The sequence below is a fragment of the Rana temporaria genome, chromosome 1, assembly GCF_905171775.1.
Source record: "Rana temporaria chromosome 1, aRanTem1.1, whole genome shotgun sequence".
Classification (NCBI taxonomy): domain Eukaryota; kingdom Metazoa; phylum Chordata; class Amphibia; order Anura; family Ranidae; genus Rana; species Rana temporaria.
Genome location: NC_053489.1, coordinates 544344831 through 544363940, shown reverse-complemented (window position 1 = coordinate 544363940; position 19110 = coordinate 544344831). Strand labels below are relative to the sequence as shown.

The 19110-nt window shown below is 41.8% G+C and overlaps 1 protein-coding gene across 5 annotated transcripts in view; it reads right to left on the bottom strand.

Moving 5' to 3' along the window:
• The window catches only part of CLCN3 (chloride voltage-gated channel 3), a 123310-nt gene that overhangs the window by 46077 nt on the left and 58123 nt on the right, over window positions 1–19110 (bottom strand). The window contains exon 1 of one of the 5 annotated variants that reach the window (XM_040333175.1): window positions 3800–3898. The exons of the other annotated variants lie outside the window; for them this stretch is intronic. Within the exon in view, the coding sequence (XP_040189109.1) occupies window positions 3800–3869 (70 nt within the window). The 5' untranslated portion in view covers window positions 3870–3898. Of the gene's footprint in view, window positions 1–3799; window positions 3899–19110 lie in introns of those variants that run through there. 5 annotated transcript variants of the gene reach the window in all.

Here is a 19110-nt window from a genome sequence, read left to right as displayed (position 1 = left end):
ATGGATCACTTGTGAGCTTAATTAGCCAGAGCACTGACTACTCTACACACCAAATATACTATATAGCGGTAGAGCTTGGGTGAGTTCTCCTCAAGTGTGTCTTGCCTAAAGTTAGGCATGGTGGTGGAAGGGTCATGGTCTAGGGCTGCATGGGTGCTGTCGGCACATAAAAAATGTCTGAGGGTTTTAAATTATTTAACAAAAAAATACAGATTTTAAGTGTCAGAAAAAGGTTTAGCCTTTAAGTCAGGCATGTCCAAAGTCCGGCCCGAGGGCCAATTGCGGCCCACGTTTCGGTTTAATGTGGCCCCCCTGGTAATTTGGATATATATATATCTTTTGTGGCCCCCTGGGACTTTGTATTAAAGAGGCCGCTGAGTAAACAGGAGATTCTTCTTATGTAACCTGTTGGCGCTCGTCCCACCCCATCCCCTCCAAGGCAGCAGATGGGCATCGATCAGGCTGCACTGATGGCAATGGAGAGGCTGCATTCATGGCAATGGAGAGGCTGCATTCATGGCAATGGAGAGGCTGCATTCATGGTAATGGTGACGCTGCATTCATGGTAATGGTGAGGCTGCATTCATGGCAATGGTGAGGCTGCATTCATGGCAATGGTGAGGCTGCATTCATGGCAATGGTGAGGCTGCATTCATGGCAATGGTGAGGCTGCATTCATGGCAATGGTGAGGCTGCATCAATGGGCACTGATAAATTTGATATGTATAAATAACATGCCCGTGCTCATCCTTAGTCCTGAGCGGCGCTCAGGGATTCGTTGGGGCCAGAAAACACACACACACACACACACACACACACACACACACATATATATCTAAATAACATGCCCAAGCTCATCGTCACTACACACAGCCACAAAGGGAAGAGAATTCTTGTTGGGCAGTGTATTAGTGCTGGACAAACACACGTAGACCGAATTTTAACGGTTCAAAGAATGTCAGAAAATGGTCGGCCCTCACGCATGTTCACCATCAAATCTGGCCCTCTTTGAAAAAAGTTTGGACACCCCTGCTTTAAGTGGTTAAACTGACCTCATTACAGAGCGAAGTTCATTCCTTTGATCTGAAATAACACAAGATACACAGTTTCTCTTTCTCTCCGCCTAAGCGATGTTGTAATAAACTTGGCAGGCTGCCTTTTTTTTTTTTTTTTTGACAGCTGTCAGCTGAGAACTCTTTGCACTGAATCAGGAAAATGCTGTGTTAAGGTCGCAATCTCAATTCTTTAACGATTAATCGTGCAGCTCTAGCTGACAGTATACCTTTAAACACTGCAGAATTCGTCCGGCTGCTTCTGTCACATCATCAATAAACACCAATGACCCAGTGCCACTGGAAGCCATGCATGCCCATGCCATCACACTGCCTCCACCATGTTTTACAGATGATGTTGTGTGCTTTGGATCATGAGCTGTTCTAAGCCTTCTCCACACTACTTTCTGTCATTCTGGTACAGATTAATCTTTGTTTCATCCGTCCAAAGAATGCTTTTGGAGAACTGGTCTGGTCTTTTTAGATGTTTTCTGGCAAAGTCTAAGCTGGCTTTTCTATTCTTCAGGCTTATGAATGGTTTGCACCTTGTGGTAAACCCTCTGTATTTGCTCTTGTGAAGTCTTGATTGTAGACTTTGACAACGATACGCCCGCCTCCTGGAGTGTGTCCACTTGTCTGAATGTTGTGAATGGGTCGTTCTTTACATAGAGGGGATCCTGCGATCATCCAATGCTGTTTGTTGTCTTCTGTGGACGTTCAGGCCTTTTTATGTTGCTGAGCTCACCAGTGCGTTCTTTCCTCAGAATGTACCAAACTGTTAATGTTGCTGCCATCTCTCTGATGGATTTGTTTTTGAAACCTTACAATGGCCTGATTCACTTACATGGACAGCTCATTTGAATGCATGAAGTAGGTTTACAGCAATAGATTCCAAATGCGAATACCAAACTAAAGCCTCGTACACACGATCGCATTTTCCGCAGACAAAGCCTCAGACTTTTGTCCGAAGGCCGTCGGCCAGGAATTGGTCTTGCATACAAAAACCGGCACACAACTGTCTCGGCTCTTTATCGCCACCCTTTTGGCACCGTCTGCTAATCTCGTATTTGAAAATCCAACAATTGTCTGATGGAGCATACACAATGATCGGATTTTCCGCCAACAGCCTGTCATTACACAATTCCTGTCGGAAAATCCAATCATGTGTACGAGGCATTAGAATCAACTCCAGATTTTTTTTTACCTGCTTAATTGATGAAGAAATTGTCCAATTACTTTTGGTCCCTTGAAAAAAGGGGGGGGGGGTGGCTATTCATAAGAGCTGCAATTCCTAAACCCTTCCTCCAATTTGGATGTACATACCCTGAAATTAAACCTGAGTGTGTGCACTTTGAGCACATATTATATAACTATAGCTAGAAGAGGTTTTGGTAAATACCTGAAAAAAACAAAAATTGTGCAGGTGTCCAAAAATATATGGACCCAACTGTAAATCCAAAATGTGGTACTTTTGGTTCACCGTTCTCAATTATGTGCCACTTTCTGTTGGTCCATCACATAAAATCACAATAATTTTTTTTTTTACGTTTTTGGTTGCAATTGGAATTCAAGGAGGTATGAATACTTTTTCAAGTCACTGTGCCTTTCTGTGCTTGCTCTGGGACCATATGGCTTACCAGCCCTGTACAAAAGTTACTATAGCTACAACAGTGGATTTTCGCTGTTCCTGCTACATCAACTTGTACACAAAGGGTTGGAAGCGCTGCTCTTAGTGTGCAGGGGTGGCCGCACTGTGTGCTTAGCATGCACATGCAACATTACTATTGAATGAAGGGAGGGGAAGCAGATAAAATACCTGGAATAGAATGGTGCTGGGTTCACTTGCCCTCAGTTAAAATTTCCACAATCAAGAATCAGAGAATTTTGACATGGAAATACTCCAGATTCTTCTAAATGAAGTAGCTAAATAGAAAAAGCAATCCTTTTACAAGCTGGTGTCTATTTCTCCAGAAATGTATGATTTTGCCAGAAGTTCCTCTTTAAAGCAGTGTTGATAGTTTAAAATGAATCAATCACTTTGCCTGGGCAAGTCACAGGTTGACCTCCCCATACTTCATTTTGCAATGCTTCCCAACTTATTTAAAGAGAACTAGTCACATAACGATCTATTGATGGAGGCATTACTATAGCCTACAATGTTCACTTAAGAGAAAATCATGAGACAAAAAAAAAAAAAACGCTCCCACAGCGCCCCAAAGACGCTGCTTGCAGGACTTTTATTTTGGTTCTGCAAGTGCACCAACCCAGTGTGAAAGTACTCAGGCTTTCACACTGGGAAGGCTTGAGAGGTGCTTTTCAGGCGCTTTACAGGTGCTATTTTTAGCGCTAAAACGCCTGAAAAGCACCTTCAATGTGAAAGGGGTCGTAAGCTTCAATTTAAATACTTCTGGCAAATTGTGTGTTACTGGGTGGAAAAAAATAAACCTATGAAAAGCATCTCTCAGCAAACTGTTCAACAGAGATTATAATATAATTTTGTTAAACACATAAATGATCTGACTGCAGTGTTTTTTCACATAGGGAAGTGGTATGGGAACTAACTATGCCTCAGTTTAGGCTGTGAGGAAATACAAAGGGCTCTGTACACGTAGACACATTTTCTACTAATCACATGCCTAGCTTCTGCTGTCTATCTATTCCCCACGCACCTTCATGCCCCCAGAAGACACTACACTATATACTACATATCCTATACATACTACAAATACACTACTCTGTATACCTACCTTGCTGCCCTGATTGACATGTGTGCGAGTGAAATTGCCCTCCTTCCTCTGGTGAAAAAAAAAAGCACATGTATGGAGAAAAGTCACTCCAGTATAGGAGGTTCCAGAGAACCTGTCACGCTGGGTCAGTAGTACCAGTTAAGCAAGTAAAACAGGATTCCACGTTTGCATAATGTATGTCACACATTACTAATCCCCTACACTCTGAATCATTCTATACAAGCCAATGCAGAATCAAGCACAACATGGCATCCTAAGGTAAATAAGAAAGTAGGTATTTTAAAAGCCAACAGCTGAAGAGCTTATATTTGGGCTCAATTTTCTGCTAAACGCATAGCCTTTTGGCCCGTACACGCGATCCGACTATCGTACGAAAACGGTTGTCCGAGGAAGAATCGTACAATAAATCGGATTCATCCGATATCATTGTTTAGTTGGTAAAAAAAAAAAAATACAACACATGACATCACTTCTGATATTTTTTTTTCTGTCGTACGGGAATTTTCGTGACTTTAGAAACACTATATATACAGGGGTTGACAAATTTGCTTGGAATCTAGGAGCCAGGTAAAAAAGTTAGGAGCCAGAAAACACGCCCCGTCCCGACGAGCTTGCGCGCAGAAGCGAACACATACGTGAGCAGCGCCCGCATATGTAAACGGTGTTCAAACCACACGTGAGGTATCGCCGCGATTTGTAGAGCGAGAGCAATAATTCTAGCCCTAAACCTTCTCTGTAACTCAAAACATGCAACCTGTAGATTTTTTTTAAACGTCGCCTATGAAGATTTTAAAGGGTAAAAGTTTGTTCCACGAGCGGACGCAATTTTGAAGCGTGACATGTTGGGTATGAATTTACTTGGCGTAACATTATCTTTCATAATATTAAAAAAAATGGGCATAACTTTACTGTTGTCTTATTTTTTAATTTAATAAAGTGTAATTTTTTTACTAAAAAAGTGCGCTTGTAAGACCGCTGCGCAAATACTGCGTGACAGAAAGTATTGCAACGATCGCCATTTTATTCTCTAGGGTGTTAGGATAAAAAATATATATAATGTTTGGGGGTTCTAATTAGAGGGAAGAAGATGGCAGTGAAAATAGTGAAAAACAACATTAGAATTGCTGTTTAACTTGTAATGCTTAACTTGTAATACCAACGGCCACCACCAGATGGCGCCAGCTCACATCTGGTGGTAATAACTTGTAATACCAACGGCTCACCACCAGATGGCCCCAGCTCACAAAAAAAAAAAAAATTCAAGTCGCCAAGACCCTATTTCTAGTCGCCATGGCGACCTGGCGCCCGGGATTTGTCGAGCCCTGATATATATATATATATATATATATATATATATATATATATATATATATATATATATATATATATATATATATATATACACATACACACACACACACATACACACACACTTGCGACTATTAAGCGAAAAAAGTATTTTCTCTCAGGTCGTATGTATATACGGGTAAAATGTATAGCCTAAGAGAAAATAAGTAATTTACAGAAACCTGGCCTCCGTTTATCCAAATGCAGTCATAAAAAACAAACACACATTCTGATTGGTTACTGCTCTATTGCACTTGGTCTTTCACTTCTTAAATGAGCCAGATGATACTATATAATAGGGGGGGGGGGGTCCATTTAGGACATCTGAATTATCCCAATGTTTAAGATGACCAGCCTTAGAAATCCTCAGATGGAAAGCCTGCAGTCTGCTCTCTTCTCCCAATGGATGGTTTGTAGTGCAAGAGAACTCTCTCCAGAGACGTGTCCTTCCCACTGTGAGCGGTTCCTAGGCTTCACAAAGATGGCCGCGCCGTATCCATACGATTGCCAGGGATATTAAAAGAAAAAAGCTCCCATAGTGAAGAATTTCCCAAAGGGATTTATTGTACTTCAATCAATGAATAAAATAATAGTCCAAACATGGAAAATTAAAATTGCAGCAACGTGCAGTGACAAGCAGCGATATTGCAAACGAGATGCCGCGTCACTTCCGGTTACGTCTAGATGTGCTAGTTCCTCTAGTTAGGAGGATCATATTCACCATTTCAATTATCACTTATCATTCACATTTTGATGTGGCATTTGCACCATTTTATTTTTGCGCTCATCATTTCCTTTATTCATCTTGTTTATTTGTTGTTAGTACAATTTAGATTTGAGCTGCATTAATTTGCATTTATTTTGTTTGCATATTTTCTCACCCTCACTTTGTTAGTATTGGCCAGCGCTTTAGTCACCTTTTCTTTTGTTTCAATAGGAACACGTCTAAAAATGCACGCCCAGCAGATTTCCCCCATTAGTGCCCTGTAGCTTCAGACCTGACAGTTAATTATGAAACCAACCAGAACAGAGGCACAGAGAAACACACATGGATTTCTTCAGAACAAAAAGGTAGGAATCTGGATCAAAGTTTGTTATAATCCTTGCAATGTACATTAATCACCCAAAGGGAAATGTTTTTTTCTTAACAAAAGTGGAGTTACGCTTTAAAGGAGAATTACAGCCCAACTAGTCTTAAATATGTTCCCGCCCGCTAAATGCCCGTTTCAGAAACTGGGCGTCAAAAAGACATGCTATTAACCCTTTTGCTTGCACAGCCATATTTGCATAATTTTTTTTTACAAACACAATTAAAAATACTTTTAGGCCTGAAATTTACATAAAACCTGCAAACATCATATTTTCTGAAAGCAGAGCCCTATGGAATAAAATAGAGTTAGATAAAAAAAATCACAGCTGATCACAAGGTAACCAGGAGGTGCCATTTATTGGCTTTTCCCGTACTCACACTGACAGGCTTGAGTAGAAGTGAGAAGATCATCTTCTCTCATGACGGGGTGGGGGGGGGGGGGTCAGCGCATTGATTATCAGAGTAGACCCATCGAGGATGCCCACTAGAGCCCACCAGGGATGCCAATTGTTTGGATACAGTGTGGCATGACCGCGCAACCGTCATTCAAAATGCAACAGTGCTGAAAGTTGAAAATTGGACGACAAACTAAAGTACCCTATATTTTTCATAGGTGACGAGTTCCATCAGCTTTTTCCATTGGCACCCACAAGGTTGATCCAGAAACGAGAAGCCTGGGATACAAGGTAGGGAGGGCTACATAGTAATGGGGATGTGTGCATAGCCATCTGACAGCTTGTCAGAGATATATATATATATATATATATATATATATACACACACACACACACACACACACACACACACGTGGCTGCCGACGCTGGCAGTTTGTGTAACCCCCCCGATCAATGCCACCTCCAGTGGCAGTTAAAGGGTCACTAAAGGAATTTTTTTTTTTTGCTGAAATGACTGTTTACAGGGCATAGAGACATAATAGTTAACTGATTCCTTTTAAAAATGATTAAAAATAGATAAAAAACAATCATATAATGTGCCTGCAGTGTAGTTTCGTTTTTGCTGTTGTTTGCTGGTTCTCTGATGTACAGAGAGCCACTAGAGGGCAGTCAGCCAATAGAGAGCAGTGATACTTTGTCTAAAACTCCTCAGCACCAATCCAGTTTTGTTTTACTCACACCTCCTTGATTAGTGACCACCGTGAGAAATCTCCCAGTACTGTGGTCATCAGGAAACAGGCAACCAGGAAGTGTCCAGAACAGAGAGGATTTACAGCAACATGAAAGCAAAAACGAACAATGAGGACATGAAACCAGGACTGCAGCAAGGTAAAGGAAGCTATTTAGCTAAAAAAAAAAATTCCTTTAGTGACCCTTTAAAGGATTAAAGCTAGAAACTGAAAAGCAGAGTAGTAGATTTACCCTCGAGAGAGTGAATTCAGACAGTCTGGAAAAGCCTATAGCGAGTGTGTATGTATATATATATATATATATATATATATATATATATATATATATATATATATATATATATATATATTTATTATATAAAAAACCCTAGCAGTTTACCATGCCCTCCTATAATGCCTTTCATCTTTATTCAGCACAGCAGATGAGAAAGTAGCTTTGGGGGGGGGGGGGGGGGGGGGATCAATATAGTCTAATGGGGCCACTAGTGCATCCACTGCTCTGTCAGCGGATAGGTTTGTTGTTGAATGGGAAATCCAAGAAATCAACGATGAGAATCCTCCAAAGGTCGAACAGTTCATCCCAGTTCAGAGAGCACTCTACTGGGTACGGATGCTGTCTTAGAAATCTGCCTTCCAATTTTGCACACCAGGGATGAAGGATGAGCCAGACTTCCTTCCTGAGGAGAGACTCATTAATTTCCTGATGGTTGACATACGTTGCAGTTGTGTTGTTGTTTCAATAGATCAGAACTAGATGCCCCAACGCAGGGATCTCCAAACTAGGGCCCTCCAGCCGTTGAAGTACACATCCCATGAGGCGTTGTAAAAAACTGCCATTCACAGACATGACTAGGCATGATGGGAATTGTAGTTCCTGAACAACTGGAGGGCCATAGTTTGTAGACCCCTGCCCTAACCATGGTGGATAAAATCAATTTTTTTTATTGGGTTTTTTTTTTTTTAAATCGATTTTTCTGCTTTGTAAAATTTATCTTAATAAAATAATTTTAGAGTAAAAATCTATCTAAAGATAGTTTTCCATTTAAGATACATTAATAATTTAGTTTATTCAGCTTGAAATGGAGCTTAGTTATGTTATGAGGCTGTATATTCTGCAATATTTAAAATGTTTGGTAAACTCATTCAGTGCGTCCAAGCTGCAAGCTAAGATAACATGCATGCATTAATGCATTCACACAATTTCACATTAATCATGAGATAAAACAAAGTTCATGAATATTTCTCTATCCCATAGTTTTGCAAATCTATGTACACTACAAACTGTATGATTAAATGGGTTCTGATATTGCCGTTTTACTAACCTGACAGATTATTATTCCAAGTACATAGTAAACTTGAATTTTGTTGGCAAATGTTAAAGAATGCGTCCTTACATTTAAAGAGCACCTGTCATTTTAGATCCATAATGGCGACACCTGTTAGCGGACTCAACTGCTGCCGCTACGTCCCTCACCGTGTGTCACTGTCAAATCACCAGCTGTCTCATTAAAGTCTACAACTTATTGACCAATAGCGTCCCTTGTCAAAATGTTACATAATAATAAGGGAAACAATAATTGTTTGAGGTTATGGCAGGGTCCCAAAACCACAAAGCCTGGCCCTTGGGGTCCGACAAATTAGCCTGTCCAGGGACAGAGGATTTAGCCCACAGCGACAAGATGCTGAGCTGCAGATTCTGGGAATGGACCTGTGCAAAGGGTACCATTGCGAAAGGAGCCACCAATCAGTACGAAGACTCGCACACAAAGTTTAATGCGATTGAGATTTTGTCTGGGCAAACATTTTCTGCTCTATGCCCTTGTTGGACATATTATTTAAAAGTACTCTGACTAGTCACCAAGTTCTGGGACAGCCCCAAACAGGACCAACTGCAGGGTGGAACTGGTAAGTGCAAAAATAGCATTTTACAAGTCTTCTCTGTGGGGTCCTTAAATAAAATAGTATGCACAGCCATACTCACATAGCAAAGTACAGGGGTTGACAAATTTGCTTGGAATCTAGGAGCCAGCTAAAAAAGTTAGGAGCCAGAAAACGCACCCCGTCCCGACGAGCTTGCGCGCAGAAGCGAACACATACGTGAGCAGCGCCCGCATATGTAAACGGTGTTCAAACGCAATTTTGAAGCGTGACATGTTGGGTATGAATTTACTCGGCGTAACATTATCTTTCATAATATTAAAAAAAATGGGGATAACTTTACTGTTGTCTTATTTTTTTAATTAAAAAAAGTGTAATTTTTTCCCAAAAAAGTGCGCTTGAAAGACCGCTGCGCAAATACAGCGTGACAGAAAGTATTGCAACGATCGCCATTTTATTCTCTAGGGTGTTAGGATAAAAAATATATATAATGGTTGGGGGTTCTAATTAGAGGGAAGAAGATGGCAGTGAAAAATGACATTAGAATTGCTGTTTAACTTGTAATGCTTAACTTGTAATACCAACGGCTCACCACCAGATGGCACCAGCTCACAAATATATATATATATTTTTTTTTTTTTTGCCCACCTTCCAAGCCAAGTCGCCAGGACACTATTTCTAGTCGCCATGGCGACCTGGCGCCCGGGATTTGTCGCTCCCTGGCAAAGTATGTCTATAGAGTCAGAGTCCAGCAATGAATTGCCATGGCTTTAGACCTAGAAATCATCTTTCAGTAAAAAACAAAACGAGCTGAAAGGCAAGCACTCAAATGCAAGACTCCGAAGACATTTAGAGAAACACGTGCAAAGGCTTAGTAGCGCCCATGTACTTAAACAGCATGCCAGCTGGGAAAAAAAACAATGCAACAAGACTAGTGAAATTGTTAAGGATCAATCCTATAAAACCCATTTATCCAAGGCCCCATGTACACTGCTGCTGCTAAACGAACGTTCAGAGGCAGTTGGACACTTATTTCAACTGCCCCTGAACTCATTCAATGTTATCTTATGTCAGTGTTTCTCAATTCCAGTCCTCAGGCCCCCCCAACAGGTCAGGTTTTCAGGATTTCCATTATTTTGCACAGGTGATTTGATCAGTTTCACTGCCTTAGTAATCACCACAGCCTTTTCATCTGAGGTAAATCCTGAAAACCTGACCTGTTGGGGGGCATGAGGACTGGAATTGAGAAACACTGTCTTATGTGTACATGTACACCAGGTTCGTTTACGGTCGTTTTTAGGCAGTTGCATTTATAGGCTTTATTTATTTATTTATTTATTTTTTACGCAAAAAAAATGAGTTCAGACGCCAAAGTTACCGACGCCAAATTCGGCAAAACTTGGCATGTAAATGGTGCAAAACGGACGTTTTAAATGTGGGTTACTATCTGTCAAGTTAAATCGTTCAGGAGAGTTTGTAAAAATGTCCCATGTACATGAAGCCTACACTACACACGATCGGTCCATCCGATGAGAACGGACTGATGGACCGTTTTCAACGGTTAACCGATGAAGCTGACTGATGGTCCGTCGCGCCTACACACCATCGGTTAAATAACTGATCGTGTCAGAACGCGGTGACGTAAAACACAACAATGTGCTGAAAAAAATGAAGTTCAATGCTTCCAATCATGCGTCGACTTGATTCTGAGCATGCGTGGATTTTTAACCGATGGTTGTGCCTACCAAAGATCGTTTTTTTCCCCCATCGGTTAGGAATCCATTGGTTAAATTTAAAGCAAGTTGGCTTTTTTTTTAACCGATGGTTAAATAACTTATGGGGCCCACACACGATCGGTTTTGACCGATGAAAACGGTCCATCAGTCCGTTGTCCTCTGTTTAACCTATCGTGTGTACGAGGCCTGACAGGAAGAAAAATCCAATAAGCTGGTAGGAAGTTTAGCAGGTATCCAAAAGGTGTCTGCATGGCCTTTCGACCGTTGCTGGAATGTGGCAGATGAGCAACTATCAAATGGCCTATTGTTTCAGAATAATGCAAAACAATGAACTTTATTTGCACTAAAACACAATGCAACCAAAGTTTACCAAACAAAAACACAGGATCTCACTACAAGAAGCACATATCTAACAACCTCTTGCTGGATAAACAAAAACAGGAACAGCAATTGTAATGCTTTAATAGGATGTGTGTCTTATGCCTTTATCTCAACTGAGAAGGCCAACTAACTACAAAGACACAGAATCATCAAGTAGTGGAAGAATATTGTCACGCGGCTCACACAGAACTCTAAGCTACTGGCGTTTTTTATAGCTTCCAGTGTGCATGGAGCCTTAAGTTAATTATTAGCAGCTCCGAGATAACAGTCATGTAATTTCTGCAACATTGTGGGTAACTACTCAACTCTTGTTATATGGTCTCTATACTGTATATGACGAAGGCCCCGTACACACGTACAGTTTTCTCGACAAGAAAACTCCTGGCAGAGCTTTTTGCCGAGAAAACCGTTTGTGTGTACGAGGCTTTTTTAGGTTTTTCGTCGAGAAAACTGCCGGGAATCTCAACGAGAAAAATAGAGAACCTGCTCTCTATTTTCCCGTCGAGATTCTCGTCTGTGTTTTCCCGCTCGAGAAAACCAACGCTTTTTATTCGATGAGATTCTCGCCCGTGTGTACAGGGCTTAAGCTCCTCTTCGCCACATAAAATGGAACCACATAGCCCCAAAGAGGGATTCCTATCTAGGGATATTTCAGCATCCTCCGGGTTTAGAGACGTACTTCATTGTGCTGTATATTTATTAAGACCAAATGAAACATAACATAACTTGCACTCACATCTAATTGTGTCACTTACAGCACTTTTTACATATCCCTGCAGTGTGGCATAAGAAGTTTACAGCATCAAGTGCTCACTGAACTTTAATATATCAAAGGTCACTGGGCTTCTGGTGACTGAACACTTATCACAGGTCACGTGGTGGAGAGCACGCTACAGGAGATCGATTGAAGTGACTTGACTTAACCTCCCTGGCGGTATGATTATTTCAGATTTTAGGTGCGGAAAGCGGTACCATTATTTGCAATGAAATTTGGCGTTTTATACTGTAGGTCTGTAATTCTTAGGAATAACTCACTTAAATCTGTCCAAACAAGAGTCTAGTAGGCATCCCGGGTATGACATTTTTTTAAAAACAAAATCATAAATTATAATATAATAAATAATTATAAATAATTATAACAAATAATAATATAATTATAATAAAAATTATTCAATAATGTAATCAACTCAAAATCACTGAAATTTGCTCAGTTGCAGAATTGTCGCTGTCATTACTTTTATTTTTTTATGACGAATTTCCCCACAAATCGCTATCGCACAATTCTGCAAGTGATTATAACTTATCGCTGTTTTCTAGCTGCTCTAAAACTATTTTTGACATAAAGGGACACTTTTGGTTGCTATGGACAATCTACAGTTTGCAGGCAGAAAGAACCGTTTTTATTATATAAAAGAACATGTAGGACACTGGGCAGACCACTAGGGACAAGGGGGTGTGTATTTTTTACATACAGTACTGTAATCTATAAGATTACAGTATACTGTATGTAATGTGTTTGTTTACCTTTTTGAATTTAGCGCCGTTCTCTGCGAGGACCCCGCTCGCTCACACAGCGCGGTGGCATCGCTGGATCCAGGGCCAAGTTAAGTAAACCATGCCTGTGGATTCAGCGAGGCGAGCCAGAGTCTGACTCGCGGGTTACCGATCGCAGCACAGAAATGTAACCCCGAGTCAGACTCGGGAACACCGCCAGGGGGTTAATGGCACTTAGGCGGGCATTACACAAGCAAATTTCTTTCCTGCAATCAGGGGTTGCAGGAAAGAAATGTGTTTGATTCCCCGATCAACACAGACTATGTTGACAGCGGAATCCCTCCCGCTGAGCCACCGTATTATACCAGCCGCTAGCGATAATCACATGGAAGATTCAGCAGGCTGGTTGTACCCAAGTTGATCGATTAACTTGGTACATTTAGCTTGCCCATACATGGTTCGAATCTCACCCGGTTTCTGCTGAACCGGCCGAGATTCTAACCATCTATGGACGGCCTTATCGCCATTCTCATTACTTGTATATTTTTGAAAATCTAAACTAATGGAGGGATGAAGAAACAGCAGATGTAACAATAGTATAAAGACATGATCTTTTGCTGCTGTAAATGCTTCCCAAATCACTCCGCGAATTATGTTGCTGCTACACAAATTAAAGAAGTACAGCCAAAGCTTGATTGGCTGCACTTCTGTGGATCACAGGAGTGCAGTTCGTTCCGCACTCCTGTGACCTGTTTTCAGCTGACAGAGGGCAGAAGCCTGTTGTCGCCGAATGTCACAGAGCCAATCCAGGCTGGGGAAAGATATCAACCATATGGTCGGGATCCGCCCAGGAGCCTGAACCGGCACTTGGCTCAGCGGTCCGCTAAGAGCCTGAGCCAGACGCTACCACCCCCTCCGCAGCCCAGCACTCCAATAGGGGGAGGGATGCAGAGAAGACAGCAGTGACTGACAGTCGCCAACTCCTTGGTCACGGAGCACTGAGTGATCGGCGGTGTTTGATTATTCGGTTCTCAGTTTAGGAGTCTATGCTGCATCCACCTAACCAAACGCCTCTTTTTTTTCGTTTTTATTAAAACACAATTATAAATTAAAAAAAGCGCCTCCAAATATCACACAGCAAAGAGTCAGTAAGTATTGCTACCAAGACATCCTGGGTTCCTACAGAAGGGAAATATTATTTTCTCTCTGTGACAATTACCAAAAAACAGCATAGGCAAAAAACATTTAATTCTCAATGCTGTGTCAGGCCGACTACACCATCATACATGAAACTCTTATAACTAGACACGTATTGACTAGGAATGCTAAAAGTCTATAGGTGTGTTCCTGGGCCATGACCTCCTGTGTGTGTGATAAAGGTGACATTCATACCTTGCTACAAAAGTAACCAACCACAGAACCTTGAACACGGTGCACTGCAACACCAAGATCACATAAATGTAGCTAAATATAACTGTGACACATGAACCAACATGGCCTACAGAAAAATAATTTGCTAGAAAACTGAAAAGCAGCCTGTAGCCATTGAAAAGTGATAATTTCTTACATGGGCACACAGCCACGGCGGCTCCGACAGCTTCAGCAATTTGATTTGTACTAAATATGTCAGCACTGGATATTGTGAGTTGTTTTCCCTAAACGACTGAATAAGTGCTTTATGCGCCAGGGTCCGTCATTCAAAGACTGTTCTTGTACCTCAAGGTCTTAACCGTCTGCAGAAGTAATTAATTTTCTTAGTAAACACACACACTTCTACACTGGATTGGTATGAACTGGAACATGTTGCCACACATGCAAAGCTAGCAGGATTTGCAACATTATGCTGATGCAACGAGATTTTATCACGTCAGAACCATGTGAAAGAAAGAATGACACACATAACCGATTCCCCCAAAACAATCATTAGAACTCAATGCTGTTCTTTGCTTAAAGTGGTTTTACAATTCCACCAATAAATTCAAATGACTGCCTAAGGCTGTTGCAATTCTAAATAAAATGTCAGCCTGATGCAGATTGGGTTTAGAAATCCCACTGAAAACAGGCATGCAAATCCAGAAAGGCAGCAATAAAAACAAGAAAAGTGCAATTCTGAGTGATCTAAAAAAAATTATATATATATATATATATATATATATATATATATATATATATATATATATATATATATATATATATATATATATAAATCACACCTACCTAAGTGGATGCAGCATTGCTCCAATGCTGCATCTTTCCCCCGCCAGTTCTAATACTAAGAACCAAGCGATTAAACACTGCCCCATTGCTCAGTTCTCACAGCACCCCGAGAAGAGAGCTGTTGACTGCCAGTCAGCAGCTCTCTGCTCTGCCCCCCCCCCCCAAACCACACTCACTGGAGCACTGAGCTGTGGAGGGGGCAGAGACAGCCAGCTCAGGCATGTGGGCAGATCCCGACTTCATTGTCGGGATCTTGCCCCAAGTCGGGAGGTCAGAAGGCTTCAGCCTGATGTCTGCTGAAAACAGGTCACAGCAGGGTAGAAAAAACTGCAGTCTGATGCTCCACAGGATAAGTACAGCCAAACAAGCTTTGCCTGTACTTCTCCTTTGAGCAGACAAGAATTTGATGTCAACAAAAAGGACAACTTCTGACCATTAGGCATCTGAAAATCGTAAATTCTGCCAGTCGGTACCTATGGGTATGTTGTGGGGGGTTTAAGCCTTCCTAGTACAGTGGTTCTCTACAGCTGCTTTCACACTAAGGCGCTTTAGCGCTAAAAAAGGTAAATAGCCTCTCCTCTCACTCCAATGTGAAGGCCCGAGGGCTTTCACACTGGAGCGGTGTGCTGGCAGATGGTAAAAAAATTCCTGCAGGCCGCATTTTTGTAGCGCTGTAGGAGCAGTGCATTATGTAATACTCACCTGAGATTGAAGCCCTTGCTGCGGTGTCCGTACATAGCACCGGCCGCCGACATCACTTCCAGGGTTTCTTTTGGGTATCGCGGTACGTAATGTGCACACTCACTGAAGCAACGGCACGTACGTGCCCGCCATTGTTTCAGTGCGCATGTGCCGATTACATCGGCACATGCAATTACAGGGGATATCTCCTAAACTGTTCAGGTTTAGGAGATATCCAGGGTTCCTACAGGTAAGCCTTATTAAAGAACTACCTGTAGAAAAGTGTGTTGTAAGGGTTTACAACCACTTTAATGTTCTGTAGCAAATCTTCACTCTGAGTTCAGTTCCCCTTTAAGTATGTTGTCGAAATGGTAAAAATCCAAATTGAATCCCGTTTAACTTTATGTTTCAATACTACATAATATTGTAACGTCCACGCTAGGGGAATACTTATGCAGCCCATGGTATATCCACATCACCTGCAAAGGAATTCAGAGTACAGAACTTAAAACAGAGCTCACACAGAGGCAACTAGAGGTGCCACTTTAGGTTCATTTTATCGTTTTATACATACACCATCTGATAGTGTAAAAATAACCATCTAATGGAGTCCTTTGTAGTTTACTATGGTAAGAGAAAATGGAAATAGCTGTATTTATCGGCGTATAACACACGCCTCAATTCTAGGAGGGAAGTTTAAGGGGGAAAAAAAAAAACTTACATTTTAAATGCCCATCACTGCAGCCTTGCAGAATGCTCAGTATCCATCTGCAGCCTTGCCCAACAGTGTCAATCTGCTCAAAATTGCAGCATGATCAATGATGCGTTTTAAATTGTTACTGGTACTCAATTTTTCACTTTGCATCGTGAAGTGTAGTTGAATAGGCAGATAAATCCAGCTGCTGTGAACACCACATTAAACCTTCCTTTTGCCTGCCGAGGAGGGAACGAGCTCCCCCAAGATAGACAGAGCCGGATGTCCTGTGTACTTTCCTCCTCTCGCAGTCCCGCCCCTTGGCCCGGCTCCTGTGATGGACACAACACTGGTCCAATGGCGGGACGTAACTGTTAGGAGGCGGGACTGGGAGTGGAGCAGAGTACACGGTACACTCGGCTCTGTCTATTTCGGCGGTGCTCATTCCCTCCTTCCCCTCCGAGGCAGCGGTTCGGCGTATAACACGCACCCACAATTTTCCCCCGATTTAAAAAAAGGAAAAAAATGAATGTTATACGCCGATAAATACGGTACATTATTTCTAGTTTGAGCAATAGAAGAGAAATGTTCCAATAGGGACACTAGTTCTCGTGACCTGGGGTCCATAAGGAATTACCTTAATTTGCAGGGATTTTCTCTCATTTCCTGTTTGACTATGAACAGGAAGTGAAGGGAAAACTTCCCAATGTTTCTGTGTTTCACAGATGGCAGTTATAAACCCTCCCTTTCTCTATCCAAGGAAAAAAGGTTTTCCCTATAGTTTACTGTAAGTCACACAGTCCACTTTATATGGAGAACATGGATAACAGAAAGTCTTGTGTAAATATCCTCTGCTGAGCTAAAACCAATAGGGTGTTATTCTACCCCTGTTGAGATGAAAAGTTGGGTAAATAGACTTCCAAAGAGCTCTGAGCAAAACCTGGCTGGTGTTTGACCCACAAGCTGAAAAGCTCAGCAACTGTGATATGAGGATGAGTCACCACGACCGATGTCCCTTAACACCTGTAATTTACTGCTGCGTCACCATCTCTGTGCCTGACAACTGCTGGCAGCTGCTACAGTTTCCACGTTGGCAACTCAGTTTCTGCAAGTCAACAATAAAACCTAACCACGATTATGTCATTTTTTTTTTTTTAAAGATTTGAGGACAGAATTCAATAGAAATATACCCAATGACATATGCATCTAGAATGAAAATGTTCTTTCTTCGGTTTAGAGCAGTGGTCTCCAAACTGCGGCCCTTTGCTTGCCTTTATCCGGCCCTTGGGGCACTATTCCTCCCACTGATACGAGAAACTCTTCTGCCATCTGACACCGACAATGGAGCACCATCTCAATCTAGAGACATGCCTTTCTTTGATAGAGAACTGGATAACAAAGAGTTATCTTAAACTCAACGGAGCGAAAACAGAACTTCTCCTGTTTCACGCCAAGCGCTTGAATCAACCTGCAACAACTTGGATACCCCCGCCCATTCTGGGCAAAATCATTACCCCTAGCGCCAAAGTCAAAAGTCTCGGGGTCATCTTTGACTCCTACATGACAATGGACGCACAAATAGGGTCAGTAGTCAGCGGATCCCACCATCTGCTGCGCCTACTACGCAAACTCACTCCTTTTATTCCCAAAGAAGACATAGCGGCCGTGGTGGGAGCAATTGTAAACTCCAGATTGGATTATGCAAACGCCCTTTACCTCGGACTCCCAAAGTACCAAATCGCTCGTCTGCAAGTCGTTCAAAATACGCCGCCAGACTTGTGACTGGGAAAAAAACATGGGAATCAATCTCACCTTCACTGAGATCCCTTCACTGGTTGCCAATAAAAGACAGAATTGTTTTTTAAGCACTCTGTCTAACGCATAGATTTATCCATGGGAATGCTCCCCAATATCTATGCGATAAAATAAAGGCTCACAACTCCAATCGCGTTCTGCGATCCACCAACCAAAACCTGCTCCAAATACCGAAAGCCAATTACAAGTCCAAAGGAGAAAGAAGATTCGCGGTCCAAGGTCTCAGACTATGGAACGCTTTACCAACCAGCATTCGGTTGGAGAAGAACCACCTAGCATTCAGGAGAAAGAGCAAAACTCATCTCTTTTGATATCAAAGGAGACAGGAACAACAAGCGCCCAGAGGCGATTTAGTTTGCATGTCCCGCGCTATATAAATTCTTCATTCATTGATTTCTCCCACTGACGCAACTAATAGAGCACTATTCCTCCATATGATACCAGCAATGGGCCACTATTCCTCCCCCTAATACCAGATGTTTACTAACAATGATGCCAGAAAAATTTCCACTCCCGCTGGCCAAAATCCGGCCCTCCAAGAGTCTGAAGGACAATAAACCGGCCCTTTGGAGACCCCTGGTTTAGAGTATTGATGTATCTCAAGTTATGGCAGCCATGTTATTCACATACTGGCAGCACGGAGCAACACCATTTTTTTTTTTAACATCCTTTGACAAATGGGGCGTACATGAGCAAAGATGATTTTCACACAAAAGTCCTCATGCTGAATTTAAAAGGGAAACAATCTATACATATACAATTTTGCCACTGCATGTTTTTTGTAAAGCACACAGGCAGTGTTAATTTCATTGACGAAAATGAAGTGACATTTCT